Genomic DNA, 16,520 nt, shown 5'->3' with positions numbered 1-16,520 from the left:
CATCAGCCGTCATACCTTAACAAGCTACTGTAGAGCCACAGCACATGGCTTGAGAAAGTGTGTCCCAAATGGCACCCTATTCACTATATAGTGTACTAATTTTGACCAGGGCCCATAGGGCTCTGATAAAAAGTAGTGCACTATGTAGGGAATAGGGTGCCATTTAGGACAGAAGCATTGATCTCTTCTTAAATGTACAGTATTGTAAATTTTCAACTATTCTATTTTGACCACTTGGGGCTTTACTAGTCAGGTGAGGAACTGGAATTCAACAACTTTCAGTAAACTATATTTTTGCGTCAAACTGTGGACAGAAAGTTACTTTAAATAAATGCAGCTGTAGGTTATTTCCAGACAGCAGTTAACATGAACACGTTTTGTGAAACCATACACTACTTTAGCCATTCCATTTTGAATAGGGAAGGAGTCAGTAAGGGAATCTATTTTCCTGCATCACTCCATGTTGATATTGTTGATGATGAAAATAAAATAATGTATTTATTGTATAATTTGGTGGTAATAAAAAATTGATTCAATGTTTTATGCTAAATGTTGCTGTTTGAAATAATGTTGAACTGACAATTGTGTAAGCAATAACTACAACTGTTCAGAGACAATACACGATTTACAGGAGCCCACACACACCACACACACACACACTGGTCGCGTTCGCATTCCACTGCTCAGACGTTGCATGCATCAACCAATGGTTGCGTGCCACGTCATCGACTGTGTCATCGACTGACAGATCGCTATAACATATATTGTTAGCTGATACTTAAAATACGTATCCAGGCGTTGTAAAATATGGCAGGCGTCAGCAACGCCTGGGAAGAGGGACGCGCCCAGTATGCCTACTCTCCAGGGCAAGCCTTTCAGTTTGAATTGTTGACGTAGGACGCTCACGCCCCACGATTATCAATTGCGGCTTTGCTGCTCTCCTCTGGCTAAATCTGGCGGCCAGCCTATGCAGCTATAGTAGAGAGGCCTCTGCCTGCGTTATGCTACAAGTTTACAGGACATATCAGCTCATTTGTGTTCAGGCACTCTAGTTGCTACTTTCACCAGATGCACAGGTATCGGTAAGTCGGTTCTTCATTTCATATAGACTATTATTTCGGTTATCGATAGGGCAGTTTGTGTTACGGATATTTGTACAGAAAAGAGCATAACAAAGTTATGGACTCCATCGTTACAATATCACGTTGTCCGACAACAGTAGGCCTAACAATATTATGTCTACAGAGGGTAGGTTATATCCCAATATCAAACGTTTACATTTGAAACCTCTTTGGGTTATAGCTATAAAGGTTTACGAATGTCCGAAATAGATTTATGTTTCAGTCGTTATGCTACTATTTCCATAAAAGTTATTTGGACTTCGAATGCAGATCGTCTCAGTCAACACATACTTATAACGCCGTCTGAGATCGATACAATGTAGCGGTTATGAAGTGTGTGTGAAATGTATCAATCGTGTCGCGAGTTTATTTACGTTTACGAAGCGCGAGCTGTCAAACAGTAGATGGCGCGAGGAGGAGAGGGGCGTAGCCTACTTGTAAACTCTCAAAATACACTTTTAAGTTTGTCTATTAGACTTGATTATTATTGGCTTTGAAACGTCGGTAAGTTTAGTTCATCCATTAAAATATCGCATCAATTACTATTGTATGTTTTTGTTCATGTTATTCTGCATTCATAGAGCATATTAAAATATTTCCTGTACACAGAAGGACTTACTTGGGGCATATTATGGGGAGTTTTGTGGTGGGGCAAAATGAGTCACTCAGGAAAATTGCTCATTCTGGCCTATTTTTTTGTCTTCCCTGCGGAGCCCTTCAAACCGCCCTTCTTTCTTTCTTTCCTTCCTAACATTTTATTTTTATGACTAGGCCTACAATGCATTCTATTCTATTATATTCTACCCTTGGGAGAGTAGTATAAACATTGAAAGTACTGTCTTTTTGAATCACACAGACATAAGGTCTACATACAGCGAGACATTGTGCCAAACCATCATGTCAAATACAGTGATAACACCTCATTACACTACAACTTCATTGTTGGGTGGGGTAGGTAGATGTTAAGTTCACACTCCACTAGTATGCTAATTGATCATAGGTATGCTTTAACGCACCACCCTCATTCCTTCATTTTAGTCATTTAGCAGACGCTCTTATCCAGAGCGACTTACATTTAGTGAGTTTTTCTTTCTTCATACTTCATAGCCGGATTCAACAGTTTAGCATTGACTGAAGTATGTTGATTACACCCATTCAAGGATTTATTTTGTGGTGTCTTCTTTGATCAGACGAGTTGTGATATGTAGGCTGTGTGAGATATCCTCCCTAGTAAACTATTGCTCTGAAGATACCGGGGAGTCAAGAAGTAGGCCTAGACCGAGTGTTGTTGTGTAGTTTTACTCAAGTATCTACATCCAGAATTTACAGCTGTGAGTGAGTTGGTTGCAACACAAGTGGAAAAACAACATGCAGCAGTATCACTTCTATACTTCTGTGTTGTTGGTGGTAGTCTGTCTCCAGTCGATCTCCTGACAAAAGCTTTCTATTTACTAATGGACTCTGCACACACACACTTCCTTAAATACCTGTCCTATCTGTGCTCCACCAGAGGCAGAATTTGAGTGGTTACATTCCTGCAGCTGTTTACCAAAACAAGTGGTGGGGTGGCTGTTGTTGTTTTTCGAATCCCAGATTGCCTGTTTTTAAATGTATCTCTCGTCTTCTCCACAGGCTGGTGTGTCCAGATGACCCATCAGGAGCAGCAGGAGATCCTGTTTATGGAGAGACTGGAGGCAGCTCTGTCCTGGATGCAGGCCGTCCAGGAGAGGCTCCGGGTCAACGACAACACCCAGGGCCCCCGGGCCGCCCTGGAGGCCAGACTCAGAGAGACAGAGGTGAGATTCAACCCTAACTAACTACTGACACTACTAACTACTGACACTACTAACTACTGCCGACACTAACTACTACAGACACTAACTACTACTGACACAGGCTCAGAGAGACAGAGTGAGACCCAATCCTAACCACTGACTTAGGGTCAAAGACCTGTTTCACACCATTGAGCCAGCCTGAACCATAGTGTGCAGGCTCGGATACATCTTTTCACATTGTCCTTTCCAGTATGGTTGTGGTTATGGCAGTCCTCAACCGACCTCTCACCTTTAACCCCTGTAATACAGTAGAACCCTGGTATGTGAAACCAGAGCCAGCCTCTACATTAATCCAATTCCAACTTTCCTTTTTTGTTCAGTTGCTTCCACCATTCTCTCAGGTTCGTTTCCCTCGAGGGAAGCTTCTGTATGCTTGATCACATTATTATCTGTCAGCCCAAAATTCATGATCTCATCAAGCCTCTCCTGTGTGTTATTGGTGGTCAGAAAATCCACCAGTCGGAGCACGAGGGTCGTGTGAAGATGGACAAAATGCTTGTGGCCGCAGAGGTCTTACTGCAGAACGGAGACCAGGAGGCCAGGAACATCACCCACGCCAGACTCAAAGACCTCAAAGCATTATGGGAGGAAACCTGCACTTTCATCATCCACTGCCACAGGTAGGCTAGCTCCTGACTCCTCCATGACCCCTCCACGACCCCTATGACCTCCCATGACCTCTATGAGAGCTGAAATTGGCATGTCAATTACTATAATGTTTCTTTTAAAAAAAACGCCATTAGTATTAAGCCTCCACTCTCTTTCAGAGAGAGAGTTGTCTGTTTTATTGTCTGTAAACAACAGGATATATTACCAACACATGGATAATGTAGGTATGAGTGAATACATTCCTTCCAGTCGTTATATATATATATATATATATATATATATATATATATATATATATATATATATATATATATATATATATATATATATATATATATATATATATATATATATATATATATATATATAATTTATTTATTATTATTTTTGTATTAGTATTTATTATGGATCCCCATTAGCTGCTGCCAAGGCAGCAGCTACTCTTCCTGGGGTCCAGCAAAATTAAGGCAGTTCATACATTTTAAAAACATTACAATACATTCACAGATTTCACAACACACTGTGTGCCCTCAGGCCCCTACTCCACCACTACCACATATGTACAGTACAAAAATCCATGTGTACGTGTGTGTATAGTGTGTATGTTATCGTGTGTGTGTATGCATGTGTCTGCGCCTATGTTTGTATTGCTTCACAGTCCCCGCTGTTCCATAAGGTGTTTTTTTTAGTCAGTTTTTTAAAATCTAATTTTACTACTTGCATCAGTTACTTGATGTGGAATAGAGTTCCATGTCGTCATGGCTTTATGTAGTACTGTGCGCCTCCCATAGTCTGTTCTGGACTTGGGGACTGTGAAGAGACCTCTGGTGGCATGTCTTGTGGGGTATACATGGGTGACCGAGCTGTGCGCCAGTAGCTCAAACAGACAGCTCGGTGCACCCAACATGTCAACACCTCTCATAAACACAAGTAGTGATGAAGTCAATCTCTCCTCCACTTTGAGCCAGGAGAAATCGCATGCATATTATTAATATTAGCTCTCTGTGTACATCCAAGGGCCAGCCGTGCTGCCCTGTTCTGAGCCAATTGCAATTGCAAAAAGTCATTTTTTGTGGCACCTGACCACACGACTGAACAGTAGTCCAGTTGTGACAAAACTAGGGCCTGTAGGACCTACCTTGTTGATAGTGCTGTTAAGAAGGTAGAGCAGCGCTTTATTATGGACATACTTCTCCCCATCTTAGCTACTTTTGTATCAATATGTTATGGCCATGACAGTTTAAAATCCAGGGTTACTCCAAGCAGTTTAGTCACCTCGACTTGCTCAATTTCCACATTATTTATTACAAGATTTAGTTGAGGTTTAGGGTTTAGTGAATGATTTGTCCCAAATACAATGCTTTTAGTTTTATAAATATTTAGGACTAACTTATTCCTTGCCACCCACTCTAAAAACTAACTGCAGCTCTTTGTTAAGTGTTGCTGTCATTTCAGTCCCTGTAGTAGCTGACATGTATAGTGTTGAGTCATCTGCATACATAGACACTCTGGCTTTACTCAAAGCCAGTTGCATGTCATTAGTAAAGATTGAATAAAGTAATGGGCCTAGAGAGCTGCCCTGGGGAATTCCTGATTCTACCTGGATTATGTTGGAGAGGCTTCCATTAAAGAACACCCTCTGTGTTCTGTTAGACAGGTAACTCTGTATCCACAATATAGCAGGTGGAGTAAAGCTATATCACATATGTTTTTCCAGCAGCAGACTATGATCAATAATGTCAAAAGCTGCACTGAAGTCTAACAAAGCAGCCCCTACAATCTTTTTATCATCGATTTTTCTCAGCCAATCATCAGTCATTTGTGTAAGTGTTGTGCTTGTTGAATGTCCTTCTCTATAAGCATGCTGAAAGTTTATTGTCAATTTGTTTACTGTAAAAGATTAACTGTAAGTCGCTCTGGATAAGAGCGTCTGCTAAATGACTAAAATGTAAATGTAAATGTATCTGGTCAAACACAATTTTTTCCAATAGTATACAATTTTTTCAAATAGTTTGTTAATTACAAAGTCACAGCAGAAGGTCTTGTTTTTCTTTTTAAAGCCATATAGCTACACATATCAGAGTTTTCTGAGGTCTATTGTTTGTCTTGAATATGCCTTCATAAATGCTTAAATATTTCATAATGAAATACTTACTGAAAATAGTATATAAATAGTTTATAAATCATTTATAAATGCTTGTTCATGATAGTTCATGATTATAAAGTGTTAGCTACCATTCCATCTCCTCTTTCCCCAGCCGTATAGAGTGGGTGTGGCTGCACTGGAGTGAGTACCTGAAGGCGTATGAGGAGTTTGAAATATGGCTGGTCCACGTGCGTCGCAGTCTGGAGCCGGAGGTTGAGCTGCAGCTGGGTGTGAAGGAGAAATTGTGGCAGGTGAGCAAACACACCTTGTGCTTGGTGTCAACAATAGTGACGTTTAGCCAGGGGAAGAAAGGTCTGTAAAACTCAAGAGTGAAAGCGTGAGTGACGAGGATAGGGTGTGGTTTTAAATGGACACACAAACTGAATATAAAGTAATACTACTGGTACCGTTTCAGTAGCCTAGCCTGAACTGTGTTCATAGACTGTTGAATTCCTACTTCTTGTAGGAAGCCATCTTTGAGTTCGTAGTTGAAAACCCTAGCCACACCTAGCCACATCAATTGAACCAATGAATGCTGCCTATAGAAGAGCTAGCTTGCTGATGCACCAAGTTCCAGGTGGAAAGTATCCAATGGGTCGTACTTGAATTACGGTGGCATTTGGGCATGGCATTTTGGAAAGAATTAACTTCATTTTTCTACATTTGTATTTATTTAAATGTATTTGGGTACATCTTCTCATTCTAACTGAACTAATATGGTAGCTACATTTCTTTTAAATAATTTGTATCATTTAAGATAACATTGTGCCACCAGTTAGAGTAGTAAATATTTTGTTGTTGGTAAATGAGGATTTTCTGAAATGGAGGCAAGAAATGCTCAAATCTAAGGTCATCATTTCTTTAAAAATAATTTACTAAAGTGATATGATAAATCATTTTGCTCACAATGTTATTTCCCTTCATTTAAATTGACTAACACCAACTGACACTTTGGATTTAGACACACCAAATGATCAATGGAATCCTCAAATTTAGGACATACTAAAAGGGTGTGATTAGCAAATAATTTTCTTTAATATAGACCCCTCCCCCGATAACAGTTTGCCACTGGAGGGAATGATCAAGGTCCTTGTATATCTTTGTAATGAGTGATTTTCAAGGTGATAACACCAATGACATAAAACTGAGGGACAAACGTTATACTAGTAAAAGAAAAGAAGTTATTTTAATAGCCTTCTTTGTTTGTATTGATCTATACCTGATCTATACAATAGATTAAATACTTTTGTTTACTTTCTAGCACTCAAATTAATAGATACACTATATATACAAAAGTATGTGGACTCCCCTTCAAATTAGTGGAGTCGGCTATTTCAGCCACACCCGTTGCTGACAGGTGTATAAAATCGATCACACAGCCATACAATCTCCATAGACAAACCTTAGCAGTAGAATGGCCTTACTGAAGAGCTCAGTTGTCCGGGCTAGGCCCCTTAGTTCCAGTGAAGGGAAATCTTAACGCTACAGCATACAATGACATTCTAGACGATTCTGTGCTTCCAACTTTGTGGCAACAGTTTGGGGAAGGCCCTTTCCTGTTTCAGCATCACAATGTCCCCGCGCACAAAGCAAGGTCCGTACAGAAATGGTTTGTGGAGATCTGTGTGGAAAACTTGACTGGCCTGCACAGAGCCCTGACCTCAACCCCAATAAACACCTTTGGGATGAATTGGTACGCCAACTGCGAGCCAGGCCTAATCGCCCAACATCAGTGCCCGACCTCACTAATGCTCTTGTGGATGAATGGAAGCAAGTCCCCGCAGCAATGTTCCAACATTTAGTGGAAAGCCTTCCCAGAAGAGTGGAGGCTTATGTAGCTGCAAAGGGGGGACCAACTCCATATTAATGCCCATGATTTTGGAATTAGATATTTGACGAGCAGCTGTCTACATACTTTTGGTCATGTAGTGTGTCTCTAAATCCCCAAAACATGTCACTACAACTCTATACATCACTACTGGGACAAGCCAATGTGCTTACCCCAATCCCTTTAAATAACGCATAAACATAAGGTTTTGCAGTATAAAGGACTTGCATTATGTTTTATTATTGATAAACAGTTCAATATAAACTAAAACATGTATGCCATTTTAAAGTGTTTTTCAGGGATGCAAAGGCAAGGGACGCAAATGCCACCGTAATTCAAAAGCGACCCTAATGTAATGTAATCTAACGTGTGTCTCTGTGTGTGTGTGTGTGTGTGTGTGTGTGTGTGTGTGTGTCTGTGTGTTCCAGGTGGACAACCAGCGTGTCCTGCTGAGTGACGTCCAGAGCCAGGCACTGCTGCTGGAGAGGCTGGTGGACGAGGCTGCAGCGCTGCACAACCGCATCCAGGACCCCAGTGTGGACCAGAATGCACAGGAGCAACTCCAGCAGGCCTATAACAGCATACGGGACAGGGCTGAGGTGTGTGTGTGTGTGTGTGTCTGTGTGCAGTACAACGGAGGCTTTCTGATGACTCTCGTTCAAAATCTTTCCAGCTATCCCCTCGATTTCTCTGCACAAAACCCAGGCTAGCATTCCTGTATAGAGCTATGGTATAGAATGTGTACACCACAATTACTGTCAGTGTAGGCTATATAGCAAACATAATGTAATGATTGAAACCATGATAGACAGCTGCAGAGTACAGTAACTTCTACGTTCTCAGAATTAAGTCTGTCTCTCTGAATGTTGTTGGTAAATACTCTTCCATTTTTGCTAAGCTTTCTTTTGTTGTATAGTTCCTTTATTCTCTTCTGTAGTAGTCACACAATCAAGACAATGCCGTTCCTGTTTCTATTTGCGTTTCATGTAGCTCTTTGAAACATCTGACAGGACAGAGCCCAACAATAGTCCTCTCCTCTATCTTTCTCTCTTTTCAAAGGCTCTTTCAGCGCTGCTGGCCCGTTTGAACATGCTTTAGCTCATGGCAGAGCCGTGTGTTTGCTCCAAGGGGGAATGTCATTTTAATGATTGATGTTCTCTTTCATATGGAAGTTGGTGCTTAATAGAGGGGCACATTTTTTTTCCTCTACAGTTTGAACGAAGCTGGAACCAGCTAGTTCTAATCTAACTGAATAAGATGCTATTCTGAATAAGATGCTATTCTATTATTCACCAGTACACCAATGAGGTTTCTTTATTCAAAGCAATTTGCATTTATCTGCTCCAAATTTATATGAGTTTCTTTCATTTTAATAGCCCTGTCTGTGGTTCATAGGGCGTCTGTTTTTTTTTCTTATTATTTACTTGGCTTTAAAGGGGCAATCTGGGGACTCCCGAGTGGCGCAGTGGTCTAAGGCACTGCATTGCAGTGCTAGCTGTGCCACTAGAGATCCTGGTTCGGATCCAGGCTCTTTCACAGCCGGCCGCAACCGGGAGACCCATTGGGCGGCGCACAATTGGCCCAGAATCGTCCAGGTTCGGGGAGGGTTTGGACGGCAGGGATGTTCTTGTCCTATCACGCACTAGCGACTCCTGTGGTGGGCTGGGTGCAGTGCACGCTGATACGGTCGCCAGGTGTACAGTGTTTCCTCCAACACATTGGTGCGGCTGGCTTCTGGGTGAAGCGGGCATTGTGTCAAGAAGCAGTGCAGCTCGGTTGGGTTGTGTTTCGGAGGACGCACGGCTCTCGACATTCGCCTCTCCCGTGTCCGTACGGGAGTTGCAGCGAAGGGACAAGACTGTAACTACCAATTGGATACCACGAAAAAGGGGTAAAAAAAAAAAATATAGGGGGAAATCTGGGATTTGAAAAACAACAATCAATGGCTATATCAACAGGAAAGGCTGTCGGTGCTGCAGAAGATGGCTGAAGAGCACCAGATGTACCAGAGCGACGTGCTGAAGTTCCAGTCCTGGCTGGTGTCCAAGACTAAGGAGCTCAACACCCTCACTGAGACTGAGGACACAGCTGAGAACAAACTCCGAGCCCTAAAGGTGAGAGAAGTACACCCTAGTCACATGACTTCTGGGAGGGACAGGTGAGAGTTCACTCTGGTCACATCACTGTTCTTTTATTCATAGCTTTTATTGCCTTCAGTTTTTTTTTTTTATCTCCATCATTTCATTGTTTTACTATGAAGTGTGTTGCAATTTTAAATGTATTTTAAATCAAGTTTGATTTGACTTGATTTGATTCTGCTGGGAGGGACACATACCATGCTGTGAACAACCTGTAATCTCCTTTGGGAGAAGAGTAGAGAATCAGGGATGTAGCTCAGTTGGTAGAGCATGGCGTTTGCAACGCCAGGGTTGTGGGTTCGATTCCCACGGGGGGCCAGTATGAAAACAAATAAAAAATAATAATGTATGCACTCACTAACTGTAAGTCGCTCTGGATAAGAGCGTCTGCTAAATGACTAAAATGTAAATGTAATCAGGATAACCCTCTCTCCTTTGTCAGACACTGGATGACAGCGTGGCCAGTGAGGAGAGGACGCTGCAGCACATCGAGGGAATGGCGGAGGCGGTGCGGGCCAACACGTCCCCCAGGGGAGCGGAGGTGGTGGTGGAGGAAGCAGAGGAGTTGCGTCTGGACTGGCAGAGGCTGAGACAGAGCCTGTGTGAGGCCGGAGAGGGCCTGAAGAGCAGCATGGACTCTCAGAGCCAGTACCAGAGCCGCTGCCAGCGCCTGGGGGAGGACATCGTGCAGCTCCGGGCCCTGCTCCACAGACTGACCAGAGACCTGGAGACAGCCAGGGATGGAGACAGGACCAGAGACCTGGAGACAGCCAGGGAGGGAGACAGGACCAGAGACCTGGAGACAGCCAGGGAGGGAGACAGGACCGAGGAACAGATGGTTGGGCAGTGGAGGAAATACACAGTGGGTTTGGTGTCTCTCTCTCTCTCTATTCCTATATCCTCTCTCTCTCTCTTCCTATATCCTCTCTCTCTCTGACAGTTCTCTATGTCACTTTCACTCCTCAACCCTATGGTTTACATCTTTAGTTACTAGCTACAACAAGGGTCTGACACTGCATGGGTGGTTGCTCTAACTATTGCCTGGCAGGAATGGCCCTCTGGCTGAACGCCTGGGAGAAGTGTGGTGCAGATGAGAGAGAAGATAATGATTGTGGGCTGGTATTGTAACCTCACAGTCAAAACGTGCAGGTGTGGTAGGGCAGGTTCCCACAGTCTATGGATGTGTATTAATAGTCTAATGTGGCTTCCTTTTCTTATCTATTGTACTTCATCCTCACTGATGTGAATAAATGGGACAGATGAAATGCCTCCATAGGCTTTCAGTACATTGCTTTCACCTGTCCTGTCTGTTCAGCAGGTTACCGTTTTTCATCATGAATCTTGTTATGGAGGCAGCTCTGCGGAGTGGTCACTAGCTGGCAGAGCCACAAAGTCATGAAATCAGATTTTAAACCTAACCTTAAACACACTGCTAACCCTAAAGCCTAACCCTAACCTTAAATTAAGACCAAAAAGCACATTTTAGTTTTCATGAATTTTTTACAATCTAGACCATTTTTACTTTGCAGCTGGCCTATCTAAGGGGAAATTGCTCAGTTCTGCCTCCAACACACGACTCATGACAATAAACGTCCACCTGCGTCTGTTCAGATTAATGAAGATGGCGGCTAGGAAGCGAGGCTAGGAAGCGACGCTAGGAAGACACTTTAGACTATTTAGATCAGGCTGAGAAACCAAAGCTGGCAGATGAGGCAAGCACTCATTTAATCCTCAACAAACAAAAGCATTCTTGACAATTCACCTCAGTAGAATGAAAGCAGCAGGCACCAAGAGGCCTCCGAGGCTGTAATTGGTTAATTCTGGCAAAGGAGGAAATTAAGTGGGCGTGCCCCAGGGGTCAATGTACAGGCTGAACAATCCTGTTCAGCCTGTACATTAATGATCTGCCTTCTGTCTGTACTGGGTCTGAAGTTCAAATGTATGCAGATGATACAGTGATATATGTGCATGCAAAGAGCAAACAACAAGCTGCACAATAACTCACTACTGTAACAGTCCATGTTACAAATGTTTGCATCTCAATGTGAAAAAAACTGTCTGCATGTTGTTCACAAAGAGGGCAAATGATGCTACTGAGCCAGATGTCTGTGTCAGGGGAGAAGCTCTAGGTGGTATCCCTTTTTAAGTACCTTGGCATCATACTTGATTCCAACCACTCTTTTAAAAAGCAGGTGAAAAAGGTAACTAAAATAACCAAATTCAACCTAGCTAATTTCCAATTCATACGAAATTGTTTGACTACAGAGGTAGCAAAACTGTACTTCAATGCTATGATACTCCCCCACTTAACATACTGCTTGACTAGTTGGGCCCAAGCTTGCTGTACAACATTAAAACCCATTCAGTCTGTCTACAAACAGGCTCTCAAAGTGCTTGATAGAACGCCCAATAGCCATCACCACTGTTACATCCTCAGAAAGCATGAACTCCTGAGTTGGGAAAATCTTGTGCTATACACCGACGCATGTCTTGTATTCAAGATCCTAAATGGCCTGGCTCCCCCTCCACTTAGTACTTTTGTCAAACGGACAAAACCCAAACCCATGGCAGCAGATCCACAAGGTCTGACATGAGAGGTGACTGTATAGTTCCCTTAAGGAAAAGCACCTTTTGGCAATCTGCTTTCTCTGTGAGAGCTTCCCATTTCTGGAACACACTGCCATCAGACACACACAACTGCACCACATATCGCACCTTCACAAAAAACATAAAGACATGGCTAAAGGCCAATCAGAGTTGTGAACATAATCCCTAGCTGTGTATTTCTGCTTTCCATGTTATCTGTTGTCTGTAGCTTGTGAGGTGTGTAAACACTTTGTTGCTTTTATGTATTTTGTTTTGTTGCTATTTCTCTGTCTGCGTGCTACGTGTTGCTAGTCCTATGTTGCTCTGTCTGCGTGCTACGTGTTGCTAGTCCTATGTTGCTCTGTCTGCGTGCTACGTGTTGCTAGTCCTATGTTGCTCTGTCTGCGTGCTACGTGTTGCTAGTCCTATGTTGCTCTGTCTGCGTGCTACGTGTTGCTAGTCCTATGTTTCTCTGTCTGCGTGCTACGTGTTGCTAGTCCTGTGTTTCTCTGTCTGCGTGCTATGTGTTGCTTGTCCTCTGTTTCTGTGTGCGTGCTACGTGTTGCTTGTCCTATGTTTCTCTGTCTGCGTGCTACGTGTTGCTAGTCCTATGTTTCTCTGTCTGCGTGCTACGTGTTGCTAGTCCTGTGTTTCTCTGTCTGCGAGCTATGTGTTGCTAGTCCTATGTTGCTCTGTCTGTCGGCATGCTACGTGTTGCTTGTCCTATGTTGCTCTGCAGGTGCTCACTGCTCATTGTTTGTCTTTATTGTTATTGTAGATATTGGGCCCCATGTAGCTCAGTTGGTAGAGCATGGCGCTTGCAACGCCAGGGTTGTGGGTTCGTTTCCTACAGGGGGCCAATATGAAAAAAAAACACACAAAAAACATGTATGCACTCACTAACTGTAAGTCGCTCTGGATAAGAGCATCTGCTAAATGACAAAAATATCAAATGTAAAATTGTAATAGTTGTTAATAACCTTCACAGGGACTGCGGTTGAAAATTAGCCGGCTGGCTAAAACCGGCACTTTTACTAAAACGTTGATTTAATGTGCACTCACTTTAAAAAAAATAAAAAAAATACAAATCATATTCAAGTTGGTGTTTATGCCAATTTGTTTGTTAATGATGGTGTGTGATTGTTTGGGTGTAGAAAATGAGCTGCCAGGTGGTCTAGGCTTGTCTCTGGATACGTCCCAAATGGATCCCTATTTTCTTTATAATGAACTACTTTTGGCCAGGGCTCAAAGGGTCATATGCACTGTGATGTGTTTTTTAATGTATTTTTTTACTTTTCCTTATTTCTCCCTGTTGGTATTCCCCCACTCAGAACGTCCGGAATACTTTGTTGGCAGAGGAATCCCAGGTGGAGCACCTCAAGGCCCAGCTTAAAGAACTCTTCCGCTTTTCCCAAGATTCCCGGCATCTCTCTGACGACGTCCTGGCTGTGGTGAAGGAACAGCAGAGGTGAGTTGACATGGAGTATGTGTCCCAAATGGAACCCTATTCCCTATTTAGCGCACTACTTTTGACTAGTAATGGGGGAAAAAATCGATACTTTGATTCCAAGTATCGATTTGTAAAAATAAATGCATATTTTTTGCTAGGTAGCATTAGCTAGCGCTAGTCATCCTATAGCTTGTTCTCCATCTTGTTTTTAAATAGTAAGCCAACATGTTCTCAGTACTTGGTAAAAAGTAGTGAACTCAGAATGCATCATTATCCATACTCTAAGATACTTAATATTATTGAATGTTAGAGAGGTGGCATCTGCCATATTTGCGCTCAATCTCTCTTGTTCAGTGATTACTATTCAGTGAAGGAGAAGGGACAAGGAGAGGAAGATGCGTTTTCAGACTATTGAGATTCACCTTCAGAGGGATGGTTCAGCAGATTTTGCATAAGCCAACTGTCTATATAGGCCTATTGATGTGCTTTTTCTTCCATAGGATATAAGGTTCCATGCCTTTTCTAACTTGTCGTAACTCATGTGACAGTTAGGAATCCTAACACCTCTGTAGACAGGCATGGTCTGATAAAGGACATAACCTAGTATGTATTAGGATTGGGCGGTATACTGTTGTTAGGTTCTAAATAAACAGAGTAAAAAACTAACGGACAACTAGTCAAAGCTCAGACCAAGTTTATTCACCTACTGGGTCAAACAGCTGCATAAGACAAAGACATGTTTACACGAGTACATATATTTATACCCTCTACTGGGCGGAGTCAACTCCTTGCACATCTAGACAGCCAATACCTATCTGTTGCTAGGCAGGAACTTAAGTGATGTGTGTAATAAAACTGTTCCTTCTCCCTTCATCTAACTTGACCTGATCTCGGCCCACATTCCTCATTAATCCACAGCTATCCAACCTTATCAGTGACCGCAACCAAGTGATTTCCTTTTCCCTTACTTAGTGACTTTACAGACCCATACTTCTTATCCAACCTCCATTGACCCCACCGTATACATTCCTCATACATTTAACCATTAACTTCTGGTGTAGCAAAGTATTTCAAACTACAACCCAACAGTCCCTACTTTTTCAATAGTAATTCCATACTGTTCAACATCACATAAACTTTGAAATTACTTATAAATGAACAAAAAATAAAACATGAACAAAAAATAAAACATGATTAACATTCACAGTTGATTTGTCTATTTACATCTCCGATACTTATGGCCTCTGATCTATAATCATACTATGCACACTCTTATTTCCATCTCTCGTCGAACAACTGATAATGACATTTCAACTGGAGCTTTTGACTTCCTCCATTTCAGCTGGAGCTTTTGACTTCCTCCATTTCAGCTGGAGCTTTCGACTTCCTCCATTTCAGCTGGAGCTTTTGACTTCCTCCATTTCAGCTGGAGCTTTTGACTTCCTCCATTTCAGCTGGAGCTTTTGACTTCCTCCATTTCAGCTGGAACTTTTGACTTCCTCCATTTCCTCCTCCAGGTTCCTGAGAGAGTGATAGCACAAGACTTGAAAAGCAAAAGAAACACAAAACATAATAAGTATTAATGATGCGTTAAACTATGCATAATTACATATGCAAAGAAAAACCGAAGTTTGATAACATGACGATTCCCACTCTCTCTTCGCCTGCCTATGCCTTCGGGATACTTTTCTGCTGGGTTCCACAAAAATGAAGGCCCTAAAAAAATACTGTCTTCCTCCCTCGTTAAGCCACAGGTTAGAAAAAGTGTTTTAACGCCATATAATTTTCACTTCTCTCCCCATCTCCTCCTTCCTCCATGGCCACCTGATACAGTGAGGGGAAAAAGTATTTGATCCCCTGCTGATTTTGTAGGTTTGCCCACTGACAAAGAAATGATCAGTCTATAATTTTAATGGTAGGTTTATTTGAACAATGAGAGACAGAATAACAACAAAAAAATCCAGAAAAACGCATGTCAAAAATGTTATAAATTGATTTGCATTTCAATGAGGGAAATAAGTATTTGACCCTCTCTCAATCAGAAAGATTTTTGGCTCCCAGGTGTCTTTTATACAGGTAACGAGCTGAGATTAGGAGCACACTCTTAAAGGGAGTGCTCCTAATCTCAGTTTTTTACCTGTATAAAAGACACCTGTCCACAGAACAATCAATCAATCAGATTCCAAACTCTCCACCTTGGCCAAGACCAAAGAGCTCTCCAAGGATGTCAGGGACAAGATTGTAGACCTACACAAGGCTGGAATGGGCTACAAGACCATCGCCAAGCAGCTTGGTGAGAAGGTGACAACAGTTGGTGCGATTTTTCGCAAATGGAAGAAACACAAAAGACCTGTCAATCTCCCTCGGCCTGGGGCTCCATGCAAGGTCTCACCTCGTGGAGTTGCAATGATCATGAGAACGGTGAGGAATCAGCCCAGAACTACACGGGAGGATCTTGCCAATGATCTTTTAGGCAGCTGGGACCATAGTCACCAAGAAAACAATTGGTAACACACTATGCCGTGAAGGACTGAAATCCTGCAGCACCCACAAGGTCCCCCTGCTCAAGAAAGCACATTAACAGGCCCGTCTGAAGTTTGCCAATGAACATCTGAATGATTCAGAGGAGAACTGGGTGAAAGTGTTGTGGTCAGATGAGACCAAAATCGAGCTCTTTGGCATCAACTCAACTCACCGTGTTTGGAGGAGGAGGAATGCTGCCTATGACCCCAAGAACACCATCCCCACCGTCAAACATGGAGGTGGAAACATTATGCTTTGGGGGTGTTTTTCTGGCAAGGGGACAG

The 16,520-nt window shown here is 42.5% G+C and overlaps 1 protein-coding gene across 1 annotated transcript in view; it reads left to right on the top strand.

Annotated features, from left to right (window-relative positions):
* The first annotated feature begins 817 nt into the window (after positions 1-817).
* LOC311102981 (nesprin-3-like) overlaps positions 818-16,520 on the top strand; it is a 42,467-nt gene continuing 26,764 nt past the window's right edge. The window contains exons 1-8 of the mRNA XM_084144483.1: positions 818-1,082; positions 2,754-2,917; positions 3,404-3,576; positions 5,824-5,962; positions 7,968-8,138; positions 9,498-9,653; positions 10,120-10,539; positions 13,595-13,731. Coding sequence (XP_084000609.1) covers positions 2,768-2,917; positions 3,404-3,576; positions 5,824-5,962; positions 7,968-8,138; positions 9,498-9,653; positions 10,120-10,539; positions 13,595-13,731 — 1,346 coding nt within the window. The 5' untranslated portion in view covers positions 818-1,082; positions 2,754-2,767. The remainder of the gene's footprint in view (positions 1,083-2,753; positions 2,918-3,403; positions 3,577-5,823; positions 5,963-7,967; positions 8,139-9,497; positions 9,654-10,119; positions 10,540-13,594; positions 13,732-16,520) is intronic.

Source organism: Coregonus lavaretus (genome assembly GCF_964263955.1).
Source record: "Coregonus lavaretus genome assembly, chromosome: 27".
Classification (NCBI taxonomy): Eukaryota; Metazoa; Chordata; class Actinopteri; order Salmoniformes; family Salmonidae; genus Coregonus; species Coregonus lavaretus.
Note: the sequence above shows the minus strand (reverse complement) of the source record. Positions and strands in the feature narration are given on the sequence as shown.